Source organism: Siniperca chuatsi, linkage group LG8 (assembly GCF_020085105.1).
Source record: "Siniperca chuatsi isolate FFG_IHB_CAS linkage group LG8, ASM2008510v1, whole genome shotgun sequence".
Classification (NCBI taxonomy): Eukaryota; Metazoa; Chordata; class Actinopteri; order Centrarchiformes; family Sinipercidae; genus Siniperca; species Siniperca chuatsi.
In genome coordinates this window covers 22,637,921-22,652,085 of record NC_058049.1, presented here as the reverse complement: position 1 = coordinate 22,652,085, position 14,165 = coordinate 22,637,921, and the positions used below count along the sequence as shown (strand labels likewise).

Here is a 14,165-nt window from a genome sequence, read left to right as displayed (position 1 = left end):
TTAAAAATGGGACCAGCTAGGTTCCCCATCAGTTTTCCTATTTCTCATTATACACACACTATTCTATGTTTGTCCATATGAATTAGCCTAATCTTGGAGTTTTATTTTTTACTTAGACACTTTGGTTTAACACTAATATATTTTGGAAAGACTGTAATGCCACAAGGAATGTAAACAAAACAAAGATGCATTGTTGGTCCCCAAAGTAAAGTTCTCTTTGCTTTCATTTATTATCTACAAGCAGACAGCTGGATGAGCCACCGAGCAGCACTACTGGTGTTGACATGGCTTCTCGGTCTGGCTCATGGCCAGTACAGCTGGGCAGATGTTCCTCATTTTAGGGTTCCAGCTCCAAATCCCTGTTGTTGATTGACAGTCCTTGCTGCCATTGACTGAACCTGATTGATAATATTATAAACTCTGGTAGAGGCCTACTAATGCCAGTCAGCACGATAAGTATCGTTGCCGTAAGTAAATTAAGATGATTTTGCCTATTGTAAACAGAGTATACAAATGCTGGATGCTTACACAGTTGGTGTAAACCCCCCCCCCATCATTTCTCACTTTGTGGTATAGTCATGCAGACAGTTTTGGTTTTATTGGTCCAGGAATTGAGATATTAGTCTCTGAAATTTCTGCCTACACCCCAACACAATCGAGCAAAGAAAAATTACCTTTCAAAAATTCAACAGCAACATATTTCTACAGTGTCCCAGTTATTCTGGATAATCCACAGATCGCACTATCAACATTTTTGACTGGAACTACTTTCTACTGAAAAAGCAATCCTTATGAAAACTATTCAGTGTTTTCTGTAGATTATACAGAAATCTCAAACCCTGGCAAATAAAACCAAACCTATCTGTATTGCTACATACCACTAGGCATTGGTGAGAAAATATGTTTTTTTGTAATTTGGGCGAACTGACCCTTTAAAGGTCAGGCAAAAACACAACAGAGTATTACTAGAACATTATAGCATTATGATGACAATAACGTATTTATTTATTTCAAAAGAAAGTTGACACAAATTACACAACTTTGCATTTAGATCAGTTTGATTTGGCTCCTATTCCACTGGAACAATTAAACGCAGCAATATAAAGCTCTTTCTTTCATACAAGGTTAGAATTCCTTAAGACTGGACATTTTAGACCCTCTGATACAAATAAAAACAACATGCATTAAAGCGAGATTACAGTAGTCAAAAAAAAAATTGGTCATAGTACAAAAATATCTTAACATGCTTAGCTTGATAATCTCTGCCTTGTTCATTTGTCATATTGGAGTGCACCTAATGTGTACTACACTATACTAAACTCAGCAGTTTTAATGCTAATTTTACAGTTGAGATGGCACAAATATTCAAAAAGTCAGTCAGTAATCTGCTGCCCAAAGCAGCAGTACATTTGTGTTCACATGCTCTAGTCAGTATTCAGTAGTCCCATCATTTACTCTTTGGTAAGAATTGTGGTTTGATCACATCAAATCTGGCGTTGAAATATTGTGGACAGAAGTGTATAAAGTTGCCTTGTCTTCAATAAAATCTTCAACACTTATTTTTCACATCTTGTAGTGTAAATATCACAATATTGTGTATCTAGTTGAAACACCCAGGTGTGGACCACAAGGTGCCAATCAACCACAACTAACCACTGGTTATTGTAGTGTAATGACTCCAAAACCCAGCTGAGGTCACTGTGGTGTGCTGAGTGAGTTTAGCTCAGGCGTGTGTCCTGTGGGGTTGAAACACAGCTACGTTGCCATTTGAACAAAATTTTGGGTAGAATGGGATTACTGCTGCTCTTTCAGGCCAGACTGAAATCTTGAATCCAGACTGCCTGGGAGCAGCAGTGACCATAAGGTGCGACAGCATTTAAAATCAGGTGTTAGGACAAAATTGTCAAAACACTTTATGGAAAAGGACTTAAGGAGACAAATCTTTGCAAACACTGGGACAAAGACGAGTCATTCTGAATGCCAATTAGCACCATGTGACCATCTGTCCACATTTGTCATATCCTTGTTGATGAGCTTCAACTTGAGTCTGCTGGGGCTTTTTTTTTTAATCTCTGCAGTTTGTCTATTTGTTGTTTTATCATGTGTGATCGTTTGATCTGTTTAATTCTGTTCTAATTTCCCCCTTTATTACATAATTTTACTGTCTTTAAGATCAATGCACCTAAAATGATGATTTGGTCTCTTTGGACCTCTGTTAATTATTTCATGTTGCTGTGAAAACGCAATATCAAAGTGCTGCTGAATTCTTGATGTCTTTTTTCATAAGGTGTTTACATTATAAAGCCAAATGAATAAACAAAGTATATGGAAGACCATAGTAAAAAGTAAGCACACAGCTAAATGGCTTATCGTGAATTTGATGAGTTGACGCTCTGCATTGAATTGTTCACAATTATTCTTAACTTGTTCTTAACTCTGGTAAACTAGTTTATGTTCACCTTTGCTATTACTTTTAGAATCTTAATTTAAATTAAAATGTGCTCAGCTACAGCAAACAGCTATTAACTAGTATGTATGTGGCAACAAGGAGAATCTGCCACACCACATGCAAACAAAAGTGCAAGTCAATTGTGTAACCCGAAAAAGACTTTTCACGGGAGTGAGCCAATGGCCGGGTTACTTGGGGAATGTAAAGGTAGTGTTTGTTCAGTGGCCCTGTGGACGGCTGGTCGGTGCTGCACCTTCCGCCAAATGCTACATTTGCTCAGGCAGCTGAGTAGGCAGCCTCATCAGAGTCTGGATCCCTGGTGCTGTCCTCGCTGAGAGGTGAACGACAGCTCAGGTCTGCAATCCCAGACTCCTGGTCGCTGCCGTTGGAGAGGTTGGATTCCGATGTTTGCTTCAAGTCCTGGGGCAGGAGGATCAGGCTGCTGTCGGGCGCTTTAGGCTGAAGGGGGCTGCTGGTGATGAAGCCCCCAGTGTAGTCCTGAGGGGTGTTGGCCAGACCGAGGTCATTACTACGAGCCCACGCTGTGGGGCTCTTATCAAAGGTGGCTGCTTTCTGGGTTACACTCCACCCCTGCTCCTGCTCCAGCTGAGCAATTTTCTATTGATAATGTAAGGCATGAAGACTACAGTCATCTTCTACATCCAGGAAAAACACTGCATTTTTTTTTTCTCATGAGAAATGACGAGCAGTATGAACTTATAGCCCTGTCCTACCTGTTTGTGGGAAGCCAGCTGCTCCTCCAGCTGCTGTGTCTCCTCTTGGATGGCACTCAGATAATCCTCCACAGACTGTCGAGGATGCATCCCTCGGTCAAAACGGTTGTACAGCCCTCTCCAAAACCTGTACGAAGCAAGAGATTTCCAACTCTGAAATGAACACATCATCAGCTCTTGTTCCCTCCTTTGTTTCATTTAGCATTTACATGGATTTATTACAAAACAGTCTAACTCTTAGACTTGCATTCTTAACATACATGCAATAGGAAATAGATGTGTATACCAGATTTTAAACCGAAGTTGCATGTGTCGTTACTGTTTGTGAGAACCTACTTAAAGCAGTAGGGGGCAGTAGATGGCCGGAGGAGCCCCTGTGTCTGGCTGTGGTCTGGTCGGTACAAAGGGTTGATGTAGTCTGCCTGGTTCGTCATTAGATAACTCCACAAATTGTGAGTCTTCTCACGCAATCTGTATGAATGTCAAGTGGCAGTCAAAAGATAAAGGCATAATTAATGGGCTTCTGATAAAAGAAAGAAACTGATTTAGATAAATCAAATCTGTTTTTTTGTTGTTTCTAGCATAGAGTCGCCTCTATTTGCATGAGCCCGGTGATGTAAAATACTACCGGCTCTTACGTCTCTTCAGTACTCAGTCTTCTCTCAGAGCGGTGGCTCTGACAAGATGTCTGTGCTGTGAAAAGGAAAGGAAAGTGATGGTGGCTGCAGGTGTAAATCTCACCCCAGCTCTATCTTCTCCCGCTGGTTGTTGCCAATGAAGTTGCCATACTGGCAGGAGTAGATGTGGCTGTGAATGGTGATGAGGAACCTCTCGTTGAACTCAAAGGCGCAGGGGAACTGCTCCATGAGCTGCCACACACACTCCAGGAACTGATCGATGATGGGCGATACCTCTTTAGGGTCTCCGACCAGGTGGTTGCATCTAGAGAAGAGGTGAGGACAGTTTGATCAAAACATCTGAATCATAGATGCTATGACAGTAATATTGTAGAGTCAAACCTGTGAGAGAACTTGTGTCCAAATGAGACCCAGTCTTTCTCGATGAGAACCTACGTGCAGAAAAAAAAAACAAAAAAAAAAACAGAGCTTTTTTGTACATGCTGAATTTCTGTATGTCATGATTAAAAAGTTCAGACATAGTGCACAGTGGATCCCTGCAGAATGACTGAACCTCTCCATCCGCTGTGTGGGGTCATGTTCCTCTGACTTTAGGGGCAATTCTTAAAAGCAGGCTTCTCTATTATATTTATTTCCCATAGTGGCTCTTGGTAGATTCGAAGTTAGCCTGTGCAAATGCTTCTGATCAAAGAGCCAAGCCTCATGAGCCCAGTATGGTCTACTATCAGCTAAAGCCAGAATGTAACTGGATATATCAATATCATACAGAGTGTATCAGAGGGGTACGTTACATTCACAGTGCTACTGAAAAGATGCAATTCTACACTGTAACTTCGACACAAAAAAGGAAAAGATTCAGTATCTACCATGAGTCCTCTGAGGGTCCTGTAGTAAGGATCCAGCAGCACACAGGCCACTGAACACACCTGGGCAGTGCGGTCCCAACCGTCTGAACAGTGAACCAGGACACTGACACCCTCCTCTGCAACAGCCTGTGCGCGCACACACACACACACACACACACACACACACACACACACACAAATACACAGTCTGTGCAGTGCCACAGCACAATCAGGGTAAAATAATACAAGTGCAAAAATCAGCATGCCAGAATTGTAGCCAGAAAGTTCCACCATTTGGTAGATGTAGATTTCTTATGGCATTTTTAGTTGCCAAAAGCGGAGCAGAGTACACATTTCTAAAAGCTAGCAACTTTTGGTGAATCACCCTGATGAAGGCCCTGTGCCGAAAACGTGTTGGAGAAATGTTTTAACACATTTTCTCCCAGTTTTTTTTAATCATATAGTAATATTTCTAAATGAAAACAGCTATCAAATAAAATGATACAAATATACCAACAGAAAAATCAGACTCAGTAATGACACCAGTAGTGTCAATGCTTTGAGATGGAATTGACCTTAAAATTCAAAACCTCAAGGCCAAAATGTTATAGGTACCTTGTGGAGTTAGTACTAGTTAGCTACTAGTGTGACCACTAGTAGAACTATTGAGCAATGTTTTACGAGTTGGTCCCCGATGTGTATATTGTGCATGAGTGACAAATTCCTGCCCACTCATGGTACTCCACTGATTGACAGGCGGTGGTGGTAACGTGTGAAAAACGTAGCAATACGTCAGAAAAGGCAAGGAAGGAGAAGGCAGCTAGCAAGCAAAGATGGATGAAAACAATGCACAATTTAATATATATTATTCTGAATATCAAAAATAAATCTGCTTTGCAGTTTTATGAGGAAGGAAGTGCATTCAACATGTTATTTAGACCTCAAGGATTTTGGTGAGAAACACTTCATGAAAACAGAAGTTTGTTTGTTTACAAGAAAACTCCACAGGGCACCTTTAAAAGCTTTAGACCCGCTGAAGGACCTGAGGCAGCACGCTGACTCACAAGGGGTTAACAGATCTGAGATCCAGCCTGGGGTCAGACACAACTGTGCTTTAAAATGAATCAGTAAATAATGGTAATCACTGAAGAAATGCCACCACTGAGATATTGAGAGTTCACCTGTTTGCGCCAGTTAAAATCCTACAATAAGTTGTAGAAATCAAAACATGCAGAAGTTTAGGGAATAGACAGATATTTTGCTTTTATTGTGATTACATTGTGTTGGGTTTCTGTATGATTGCTGTGTCATGTTCCTGTTTTTATCTGCCTTGAAAATTGTGACACTGTTGTGGTATTTTATCAGTAATTAAAAGCTCTCCGGTAAATGGCAGTTTCGAGAAGGGAAACTGCTCTGTACTTCCTGTTAGGCTGCATACAAATGATGCCTCCGTCTGTTGAATTAATTGACCCTAACGATAGCTGTTTCCTAAACTTAACCATGTACAACTATAAATATTTGACAGGTGGAGCCTGAGAGCAAATGCTGTCTGAGAAGCGCAATGTAGGAGCTAATGGTCATCTAATTATATATCATGCTTGACCCAGCCAGAGGGGAGAGATCTGAATTACTCAATGTGAAAGCTGTAGTTTGTGGTGCTGTTGAATTGTAATGTCTTATACTGACAGGTGTTTCTATTCTATTATACTCTATATCTTGTCCACCCCATTTATATCTATGAGGGTAGCCGCCTAAAGGATTTATTGCAGGACTGATGTATCAGTGCCATAACTGGAAACTGAGTGTACACAGACAATATCACACACACACAAACACAAACACACACACACCTAAGCTAATATTGAGTGCAGTGGTGAAGCAGACAGCAGGGATTAACCTCCAGACTGACCTTGGCGATGAAGATGCCTGCATCCAAAACAGCTTTGATGTGCTTCAGCCAGCCTGAGCTCTCCAGACCTTCCAGGAAGTCGGACATGGAGGGGGAACGCAGCTCACACACTGTAACCACAACACAGCTGTCTCACAGGCAGGAAACATGGAGCATACCTGATTCACTGGACTTTATTAAACCTCACATTACTAAGAACATTCATGACAATGAATTCATAGGGAATCTGTGCATGGCATGAGAAGATATGGGTCACACGAGCATATTTTATTTTTCAAAACAGATTTCCTGCAGCTTCTCATGTGATGGTTCATTTGGACCCCAGCCAATGATTTTAGTAACGCTGGCAGCGTGGCTCTAGGGATGGCAATGTCTGTCTGTCTGTTGGTCTGTCCAACACTTTGGTTCAAATTGAAATATCTCAACAACTGCTTGATGGACTGCCATGACATTTTGAACAGACATTCATGGTCCCCAGAGGATGAACCCTACTGACTTTGGTGATCCCCTGACTTTTCCTTTAGAGTCACCAGCAGGTCAAAGTTTTCACTTTTCTTGTGAAATATCTCAACATCTACTGCATGGATTGGTACAAAATGTTGTACAGATATTCATGGTTCCCAGATGATGTATCTTAATGACTTTGGAGATATGTAACTTTTCCTCTAGCACCAGCATGAGGCTCACTTGTGGTTTTGAGTGAATTGCCTTAGCAACTGCTTAATGCATTACCATGATATTTGGCGCAGACATTAATGTTCCCCTCATGATGAATTTTAATCACTTTGGTGATCTCTTAACTTCCTTAATCTAGCACCATCATTAGGTCAAAATGTTTATTTGTCCAACACACTTTGGTTTATGACCAAGTACCTGCTAAACTAATGACATACCCATCAGCCTCAGCTGTACTTTGTGTTTAGTGCTAATTAGCAATTGTTAGCATGCTAACATGCTAAACTAAGACGGTGAACATAATAAAATAAATATTATATAGTAAATATAACTGCTAAACATCAACATAGCATTGTCATTGTGAACATGTTAGCATGCTGAAGTTAGCATTTAGCTAAAAAGAACCAATATGTGTTAAGTATAGCCTCCCAGAGCTGCTAGCATGGCTCTGGACTGTTAGTCTTGTCATTGTGTATTTTAAAATATGAATGTAAGACAAAGCACAGACAATGCCCACAATAACACAGGCAAGGCAGACAATTAAATACAGATCTATTTCTGTGCCATAACGCGTACTGCATTATGTTTGTTTATCTTGTAAAACTGAATCTAAAATTTACTTTTCCATCTTCAGAGTTCAACATAAACATTTGCAAATTCACTGAGGGGCAGAGTGACATGAACCTGTTTCTCCACAGCTGACATTTCATCTGCTCAGGACATTTCATCACATTAACATTCAAAGTGCAGACACACCTTTAGATAACTGCATGAAAACACCTCACTCCTCGCTCATTACGGTGTTGACAGAGGTGACAAAGTGTTTTTTGCTGACACTTCTACATCAGTGTGGTGACCTTTTAAGAGTGCTCTGTGGCCACCGATAGGACCGCGAGCAGGTGAATGGGTTCACGCAACCTTTTATAACACTTAGTAGAGCGGACTTCCACCTAGAAGAAATGTTTGAGCTAATACTGCCAGGCGGGGGGTCTTCAAAATCTTATTAAAATGTACAATCGGGTAAAGAGAGGCAGGCAGGCGCTGTCTGCAGCATTTAAAGACATCCCTTGTGCTGCCATGGGGCAAAGAGTTATCACAACTAAGAAAAGCTATAACTTTTCAGGCTTGAAATCACATCATTCTCACGCCCTCGGTCTCTCTTTGGGGGATAAGGTCCATGATTGTCAACTCCGGGAAACCAAAATAGCTCAGAAATAAAATCCAGATGGATTCAAAGTCTTCCTAGGAGCACCCTGCACAATACCCAGAAATTCTCCTGTGGGCTCATTTGAGGCCTGATTGCAGCACAGTCCGGTCTGCATGAGTGCATATGAAAGCCACAGGGGTAGCATGGGGTCCCTCTCTGCTTTAGTAATGTGAAGAAGCTGTGGGCTTTAACAACAGACAATGCCAGAAAATATACATTTCGTTCCACAAACACTGCTGTGGTGAAACATTTCTGACACTGCGGTGGCTTCCAAACAGTTTCTACAGTAAATAAATCAACAATCAGTGTGAGAAATCATTTCAGGAGGACGTGATAATTACCTTCTAGCATTTTCTGTTGGCTGTTTCTCATAACGTGGATGTTCTCGATGCCGATGAACTGGAATTTAATGTTGGAGTAGTTGTCTTCATTTTCGTAGCCTTTTCCTGCAGCTCGGTTTGCGATTGCATTCAGCTAGAAAGACATTTGATTCATCGTCAGAACAGACTTTTTCAAGAGCAAAATAAGAAGAGCCAAAAAGAAGATATGGTTTTACACGAATGTCTGTTACATAATATTGATCATGATTCAAAAGGCAGACATAGTCAGGATGTTTCCAAGGCTTTTGCTGTGAGCATATCCAGCTGGCAAAACGCAGTATGGAAAATAAAGCCCACCTGAACATACAGCATAGTACTGTAAGACTTATATTTTCGCAGGCCGTTCCTTAGGCACAAAGGGCTCACCTTAGGCCTGGTGTCCACCACATACATGAAGTCGCTGCGGGGGTTAGACCTCAAGATGGCCTCCAGCATCTGTTCATCCTCCAGGCAGCGAGCGCTGAAACCTGACAGGGGCTGGCTGCTACGGCAGATGGCAGCCTGGGAGGAGGCAAGAGGCACTCAGGCTTCATACAGGAATGTTTACTCGTCTTGACAGTTGACTTTAAGTGAATTATTACTTTGGATGACATTTAGAACAACAACAAAAAAAATCCAATGTGTGAGAATCAGGGTGAACACAAATTCACAGTACATTTTCTTTCCTTGCATGTTCAATTTAAATTAATCAACCACACAATTTCTCATATCTCCATTTAGTAGCCACAAGGGGAAAGGGCCAGAGACCGTTTGTGTGAGTCTCCCTTTTGGCTCATGAACCAGAGCGGAGCCCCTTTGTACGAACTCAACTCCACACACTGGACCCTCAACCCTGGGAAGCTGACCTCTAACACACACATAAAGCACTCCCAACTGTCCAGTCAAGGATTAATAGAATGGATTATGAATGGTCAGGCTTACTCCTGATGCAGATAAAGAAAATGGTCATGATTCATGCTTTGATTTAATGACAGAATGGACATCTCCTCACAGGACCTTTTTTGAACTTGACAAAGCGCCTGTGTAGATTTAATGGCTAAGAATCTCATGGGTCCATAGGTTTTCTTTCCATTTAGTTTCATTGTTGACTGACTCTCGTACTTTTGTATGTGTTCCTTATTTTTATTTATACATTTTCTATTCCATATCTTTTAGTCTACTCCTATAACCCTGCCACGATGAAGATCTACTTGTTGCCAAGTACCAAGCCATTTTTTTGGAAATCAATAAAAACCGATGTGGCAAAAAAGAAAAATCTGTTTTTGCTCTATATTTTATTTTATATTGCCCGGTAGCTTGGCTGTGTTGTAGGAGACATACATTATTAGAAGAAAGCTCATGTGATCAGTAAGTCAGTCTCAGCCGAACACAATCAGAGGAAATTATACCAAACCAAAAAGAGAATCTGGTGCTACTTTGGTGCCATCAGAGCATCATCAATTTCACTTGTTTTATTTCAGGCTCAGTGTCAATAGCTGATGTACAGTTATGTCAATTTCAGTAATTCTGGAACTTCAAAAGATGGTTAAAGTCTGGTTTCAAAATCAAAAATATGTTTACATGTTTACTGGCCAACTGCAAAAAATGGCCAGAATAAGGTGGCCCTGAGAGCTCAACACATAAAGAAACTTAAGAAAACACGTGCAAAGAAACACAACCATATACAGAAATGCGCTGCAAGTAGCACAGACGACAACAGAAACGGTTTCCAGGGGACACTGAAAAGTGATGCACACGGCTGGGACACACTTGTTGTTGCCATAGTTTGTGACTCATGAAGTTATTGAAGTCGGCTATCTGTAAGTGGTGTTGAAAAATGAGCTAAAATGTAAGTTTTTTTCCGGTGGGACAACAAGCGTGTCCCAGCTGTGTGCATCACTCTTTAGTGTCCCCGGAAAACAGTTTCTATTGTCTGTGCTACTTGCAGCATTTCTGTATTTGGCTGTGTTTTCTCACTTTGCAGCATCTTTTCTAAATGCTGCACACGTGTTGTCAAACTGGTTGGTGAAGATGTTTTCTTAATTTTCTTGTGTTTTGTCTATTTGCGTGTGTTTTCTTAACTTGCAGTGTATTGAGCTCTCAGGGCCACCGTACCAGAATACATCTGCATGCAGTAACAATAACTCAACAGCGGGATGCTGAGGATGACAGACCAGTTTTAACAAGTCATTTCAGCAACAAAAACTGGCCAAGCAAAGCAAGCAAAAAAGAAGACATTTTACATCTTAATATATGATCTCTGATAAGAGATCATATATTAAAATGTATTTGTCTGCCAAATAACTGCTTTGATAGGCTTTCCACTAACAAGCTTCATACCATTCCTGTGCACGGTCTGAGTCAGAGAGATTGGTTCTGTCAGTGTTGCTACAATCCTCACTCATCACTGACAGACTTTGAGAAGCGGCAATGGCATTAACATAAGTCGTCCTAGGAAGCATATGGAAAATTTTCTTCTTTTCCTTTCGGCTGTTCCCTTTCAAGGGTCGCCACAGCGAATCATGTGCCTCCATCTAACCCTGTCCTCTGCATCCTCTTCACTCACACCAATTAACTTCATGTCCTCTCTCACTACATCCATAAATCTCCTCTTTGATCTTCCTCTAGACCTCCTGCCTGGCAGCTCCAACCTCAGCATCCTTCTACCAATATATTCACAGTCTCTCCTCTGAACATAAAAAGAGGAAATGTATGCAGTCAACTTACATGATTTTCTTTTGAGTAGTACGACAGAGTTGGAAATCTTCCTCTGCTTCTGAACTTGGAGCTCCCCACTATGACCGGAGGTGTGGCGGACTCGGGTACAAACAGGTCAGCGGGGTAAGTGTCACTCACCTTTGAGAACAACATGACAAAAGTCTAAGCTGCTGCCATGTCCATAATAGGATAAAATAGTACAACTGGTCATAGATGTCGGCTCACTGACCTTGTAGTGTTGGTTGACAGGGGAGAGTTTCCACAGGGAGTTTGGGAGTCCCATTCTGATGTAATCAGCCTTGAGGTCCATGAAGTCCCATTCCTGCCGTCTCTCCTCCTCAGCCACGTTAGGCTTGTAGGAGAAGCAATACAGCTCCTCGTAACTCTCTGCAAGTTTGATGCGCAAAACCTCCAATTTGTAGGAGTTAGACAGACAAAAGTGTTGCAAAAGCAGAGGAAATGAAAACTAGAGCCTGACCAATACTGGATTTTGAAGCTGGTATTGATACAAATAGTAGGGAGTAACATTTCTCATAACAACATATCAGCAGAATTTTTTTTTCTTTTTTTAATGTATCCTTGTTAAAAACATACATACATCTTTAACAAGGATCCCTCAAATTTGATTAAAGATTTATGGTGGAGGCAGGATATTTTATACTTGTTCAAAAATCCAACCTGAAATCGATATATAGCTGTAAAAAGCCAGTATCGGAGGATAATATTGAACTGTAGATATACCGGTGTGGTTCTAAGCCACATTTGAGCAATAACATCACCAAACTGATCCTCTGTCGCCATGATAACGCCGTTTACCTGGCTGGGAGAGACGCTGTAGGGACAGGTGAACATCGTGGCACTCCCGCTCTCGAGGTATGACAAAATGAAGAACCTGGAAGTTCTTGCAGTGAATGAGCAGAGGACATCCTGACGCTGTGGCGGCTTGTTTCTCCACACTGCACACCAAACTGTGAAGCACCTGGTAAGATAAATGAAAGGCAAATATAGACCTTTTATTGTATGTTTTATATTGCAAACACATTGCACAGCATGATGAAGTAAAAATCATGTATTGTCTACAGCATATGTACTCTTTTGAGCATTGCATTATATTTTAGGCCTTCTGACAACATCTCACCAAGAAACACTTTCTGTACTGTACTGTACTGTACACTTACTGTACTTCAGTGTTTATCCTAACTGATTGATTTCTGGTCCTTCAATGCACTGAGCTGCTGCCTACCCATGTTTCATTGCGCACACCAGCCTCGTTCTCCACGAAGATGGTGTGAGTGGCTGTCAAGTAGACGGTGCCCAGCCTACTTCTTCTGGGGGAGACTCTGTCAAGCAGCCTGACATTCTCCACCTGGAGGAGGAAGAGGAAGAACACCATCAGACAGCCTCATCCTCAGCACATGAGCAGCTACTCATACAGGAGCTATGACACAGCTGTACTCTCATATGTTAACTACGCTGATACGCAAACACACCCAGCGGTCAAATGTGGCTGATAGCAGCAGCAGGACCCTGGCTGCCTACGTGGCCGACACAGAACACACCCTTTTAATTAAGCCCGTGTGTTTGTTTAATGATTTGAATTCAAACTGGGCAGTCATCGTGAGCGCACGGAAGGGCTTGCGTTGGAGTGACAGTGGAGGTACAGCGCGGAAATTGTAGCTAATCGCTGCAATCAGATCCGCGGTTACCTTTGGTAGTCGGATGTGCTCCATCGGCAGCTGAGAGACGAGCCGCAGCTTCCTGCGATTACTGAACCTGTCACAATACACCTACCAACAGTACAACACGTGTACAATAGTGTTATAATATGCTGTAGCTTAGCTTAAATTGTTAATTCGTCCGTAGCGCGCAGGTAAACCTGCCATGATGTTGCTACTGCCGCCTTCATGGGAGCTGCACCGCTGGGTCCTAAAGCCCGCCGGCCGGCCGTGCAGCTGCGGCCTGTGTAAAATGTTAAAGGTCATTTCAGGCTGCTGCTGACCAAAGTTACATACTGAGCTATCTAATATCAAGTATTCACTGCGAAAAGTAGGTAAATTCAAGACATTTACTGACCTCAAGTCATGTAAGAGAAATATGTCATACTGCACATCTAAACTGTTTACTTATTACGAATAAGATATAAAGTTACTGCTTAATTAAGTGGTTTATTAATAAATATGCTAGCTTAAAGTTAAGCTAACCTAATGATGGTGAGAGTAATTTAGCTTTGTTCAGGAAAATGTTTCTTTACAGAAAGGACAATGTCATTAGTTACTTCCAGCATAAGGACTTTCATCCCAGCTATCAAATTAATTAACAATTGACAATTAACAGCGGTGATGCCAGATGAATCCAATTAGCTACCTGGCATGGACAGACCCTGAGCCAATACTCTGCTTCCAAGAGAGTTTCAAGATTAATTTCCTTATTTTGCATTACTCTGATATTTGGCGCAGACATTAATGTTCCCCTCATGATGAATTTTAATCTCTTTGGTGATCTCTTAACTTCCTTAATCTAGCACCATCATTAGGTCAAAATGTTTATTTGTCCAACACACTTTGGTTTACTTTGGTTATGTATATTCAAATTATTTTAACTTGTTTATAAAAGAGCCAGTCATAGACCCTA

At 41.4% G+C, this 14,165-nt stretch overlaps 1 protein-coding gene across 1 annotated transcript; it reads right to left on the bottom strand.

Annotated features, from left to right (window-relative positions):
* Positions 1–981: 981 nt before the first annotated feature.
* Positions 982–13,477, bottom strand: mtmr7a (myotubularin related protein 7a). Its single transcript, XM_044204241.1, has 14 exons — positions 13,241–13,477; positions 12,778–12,900; positions 12,351–12,513; positions 11,764–11,921; positions 11,544–11,672; positions 9,204–9,338; positions 8,799–8,931; positions 6,576–6,685; positions 4,688–4,813; positions 4,203–4,252; positions 3,925–4,125; positions 3,520–3,654; positions 3,184–3,310; positions 982–3,067 (listed from the first exon to the last, which is right to left on the bottom strand). The coding sequence occupies exons 1-14, from the start codon at positions 13,262–13,264 to the stop codon at positions 2,726–2,728; spliced, it is 1,956 nt and encodes a 651-aa protein (XP_044060176.1). The 5' UTR covers positions 13,265–13,477; the 3' UTR covers positions 982–2,725.
* Positions 13,478–14,165: the final 688 nt, after the last annotated feature.

Excerpts from the sequence above, each read along its gene's own strand:
- mtmr7a (XM_044204241.1), bottom strand. The coding sequence starts at position 13,264 with ATGGAGCACATCCGACTACCAAAG. Across the intron at positions 8,932-9,203 it reads TGGTGGACACCAGGCCTAAG|CTGAATGCAATCGCAAACCG; the intron begins GTGAGCCCTTTG and ends ATGTCTTTCTAG. Across the intron at positions 6,686-8,798 it reads CCAACAGAAAATGCTAGAAG|TGTGTGAGCTGCGTTCCCCC; the intron begins GTAATTATCACG and ends TTGTGGTTACAG.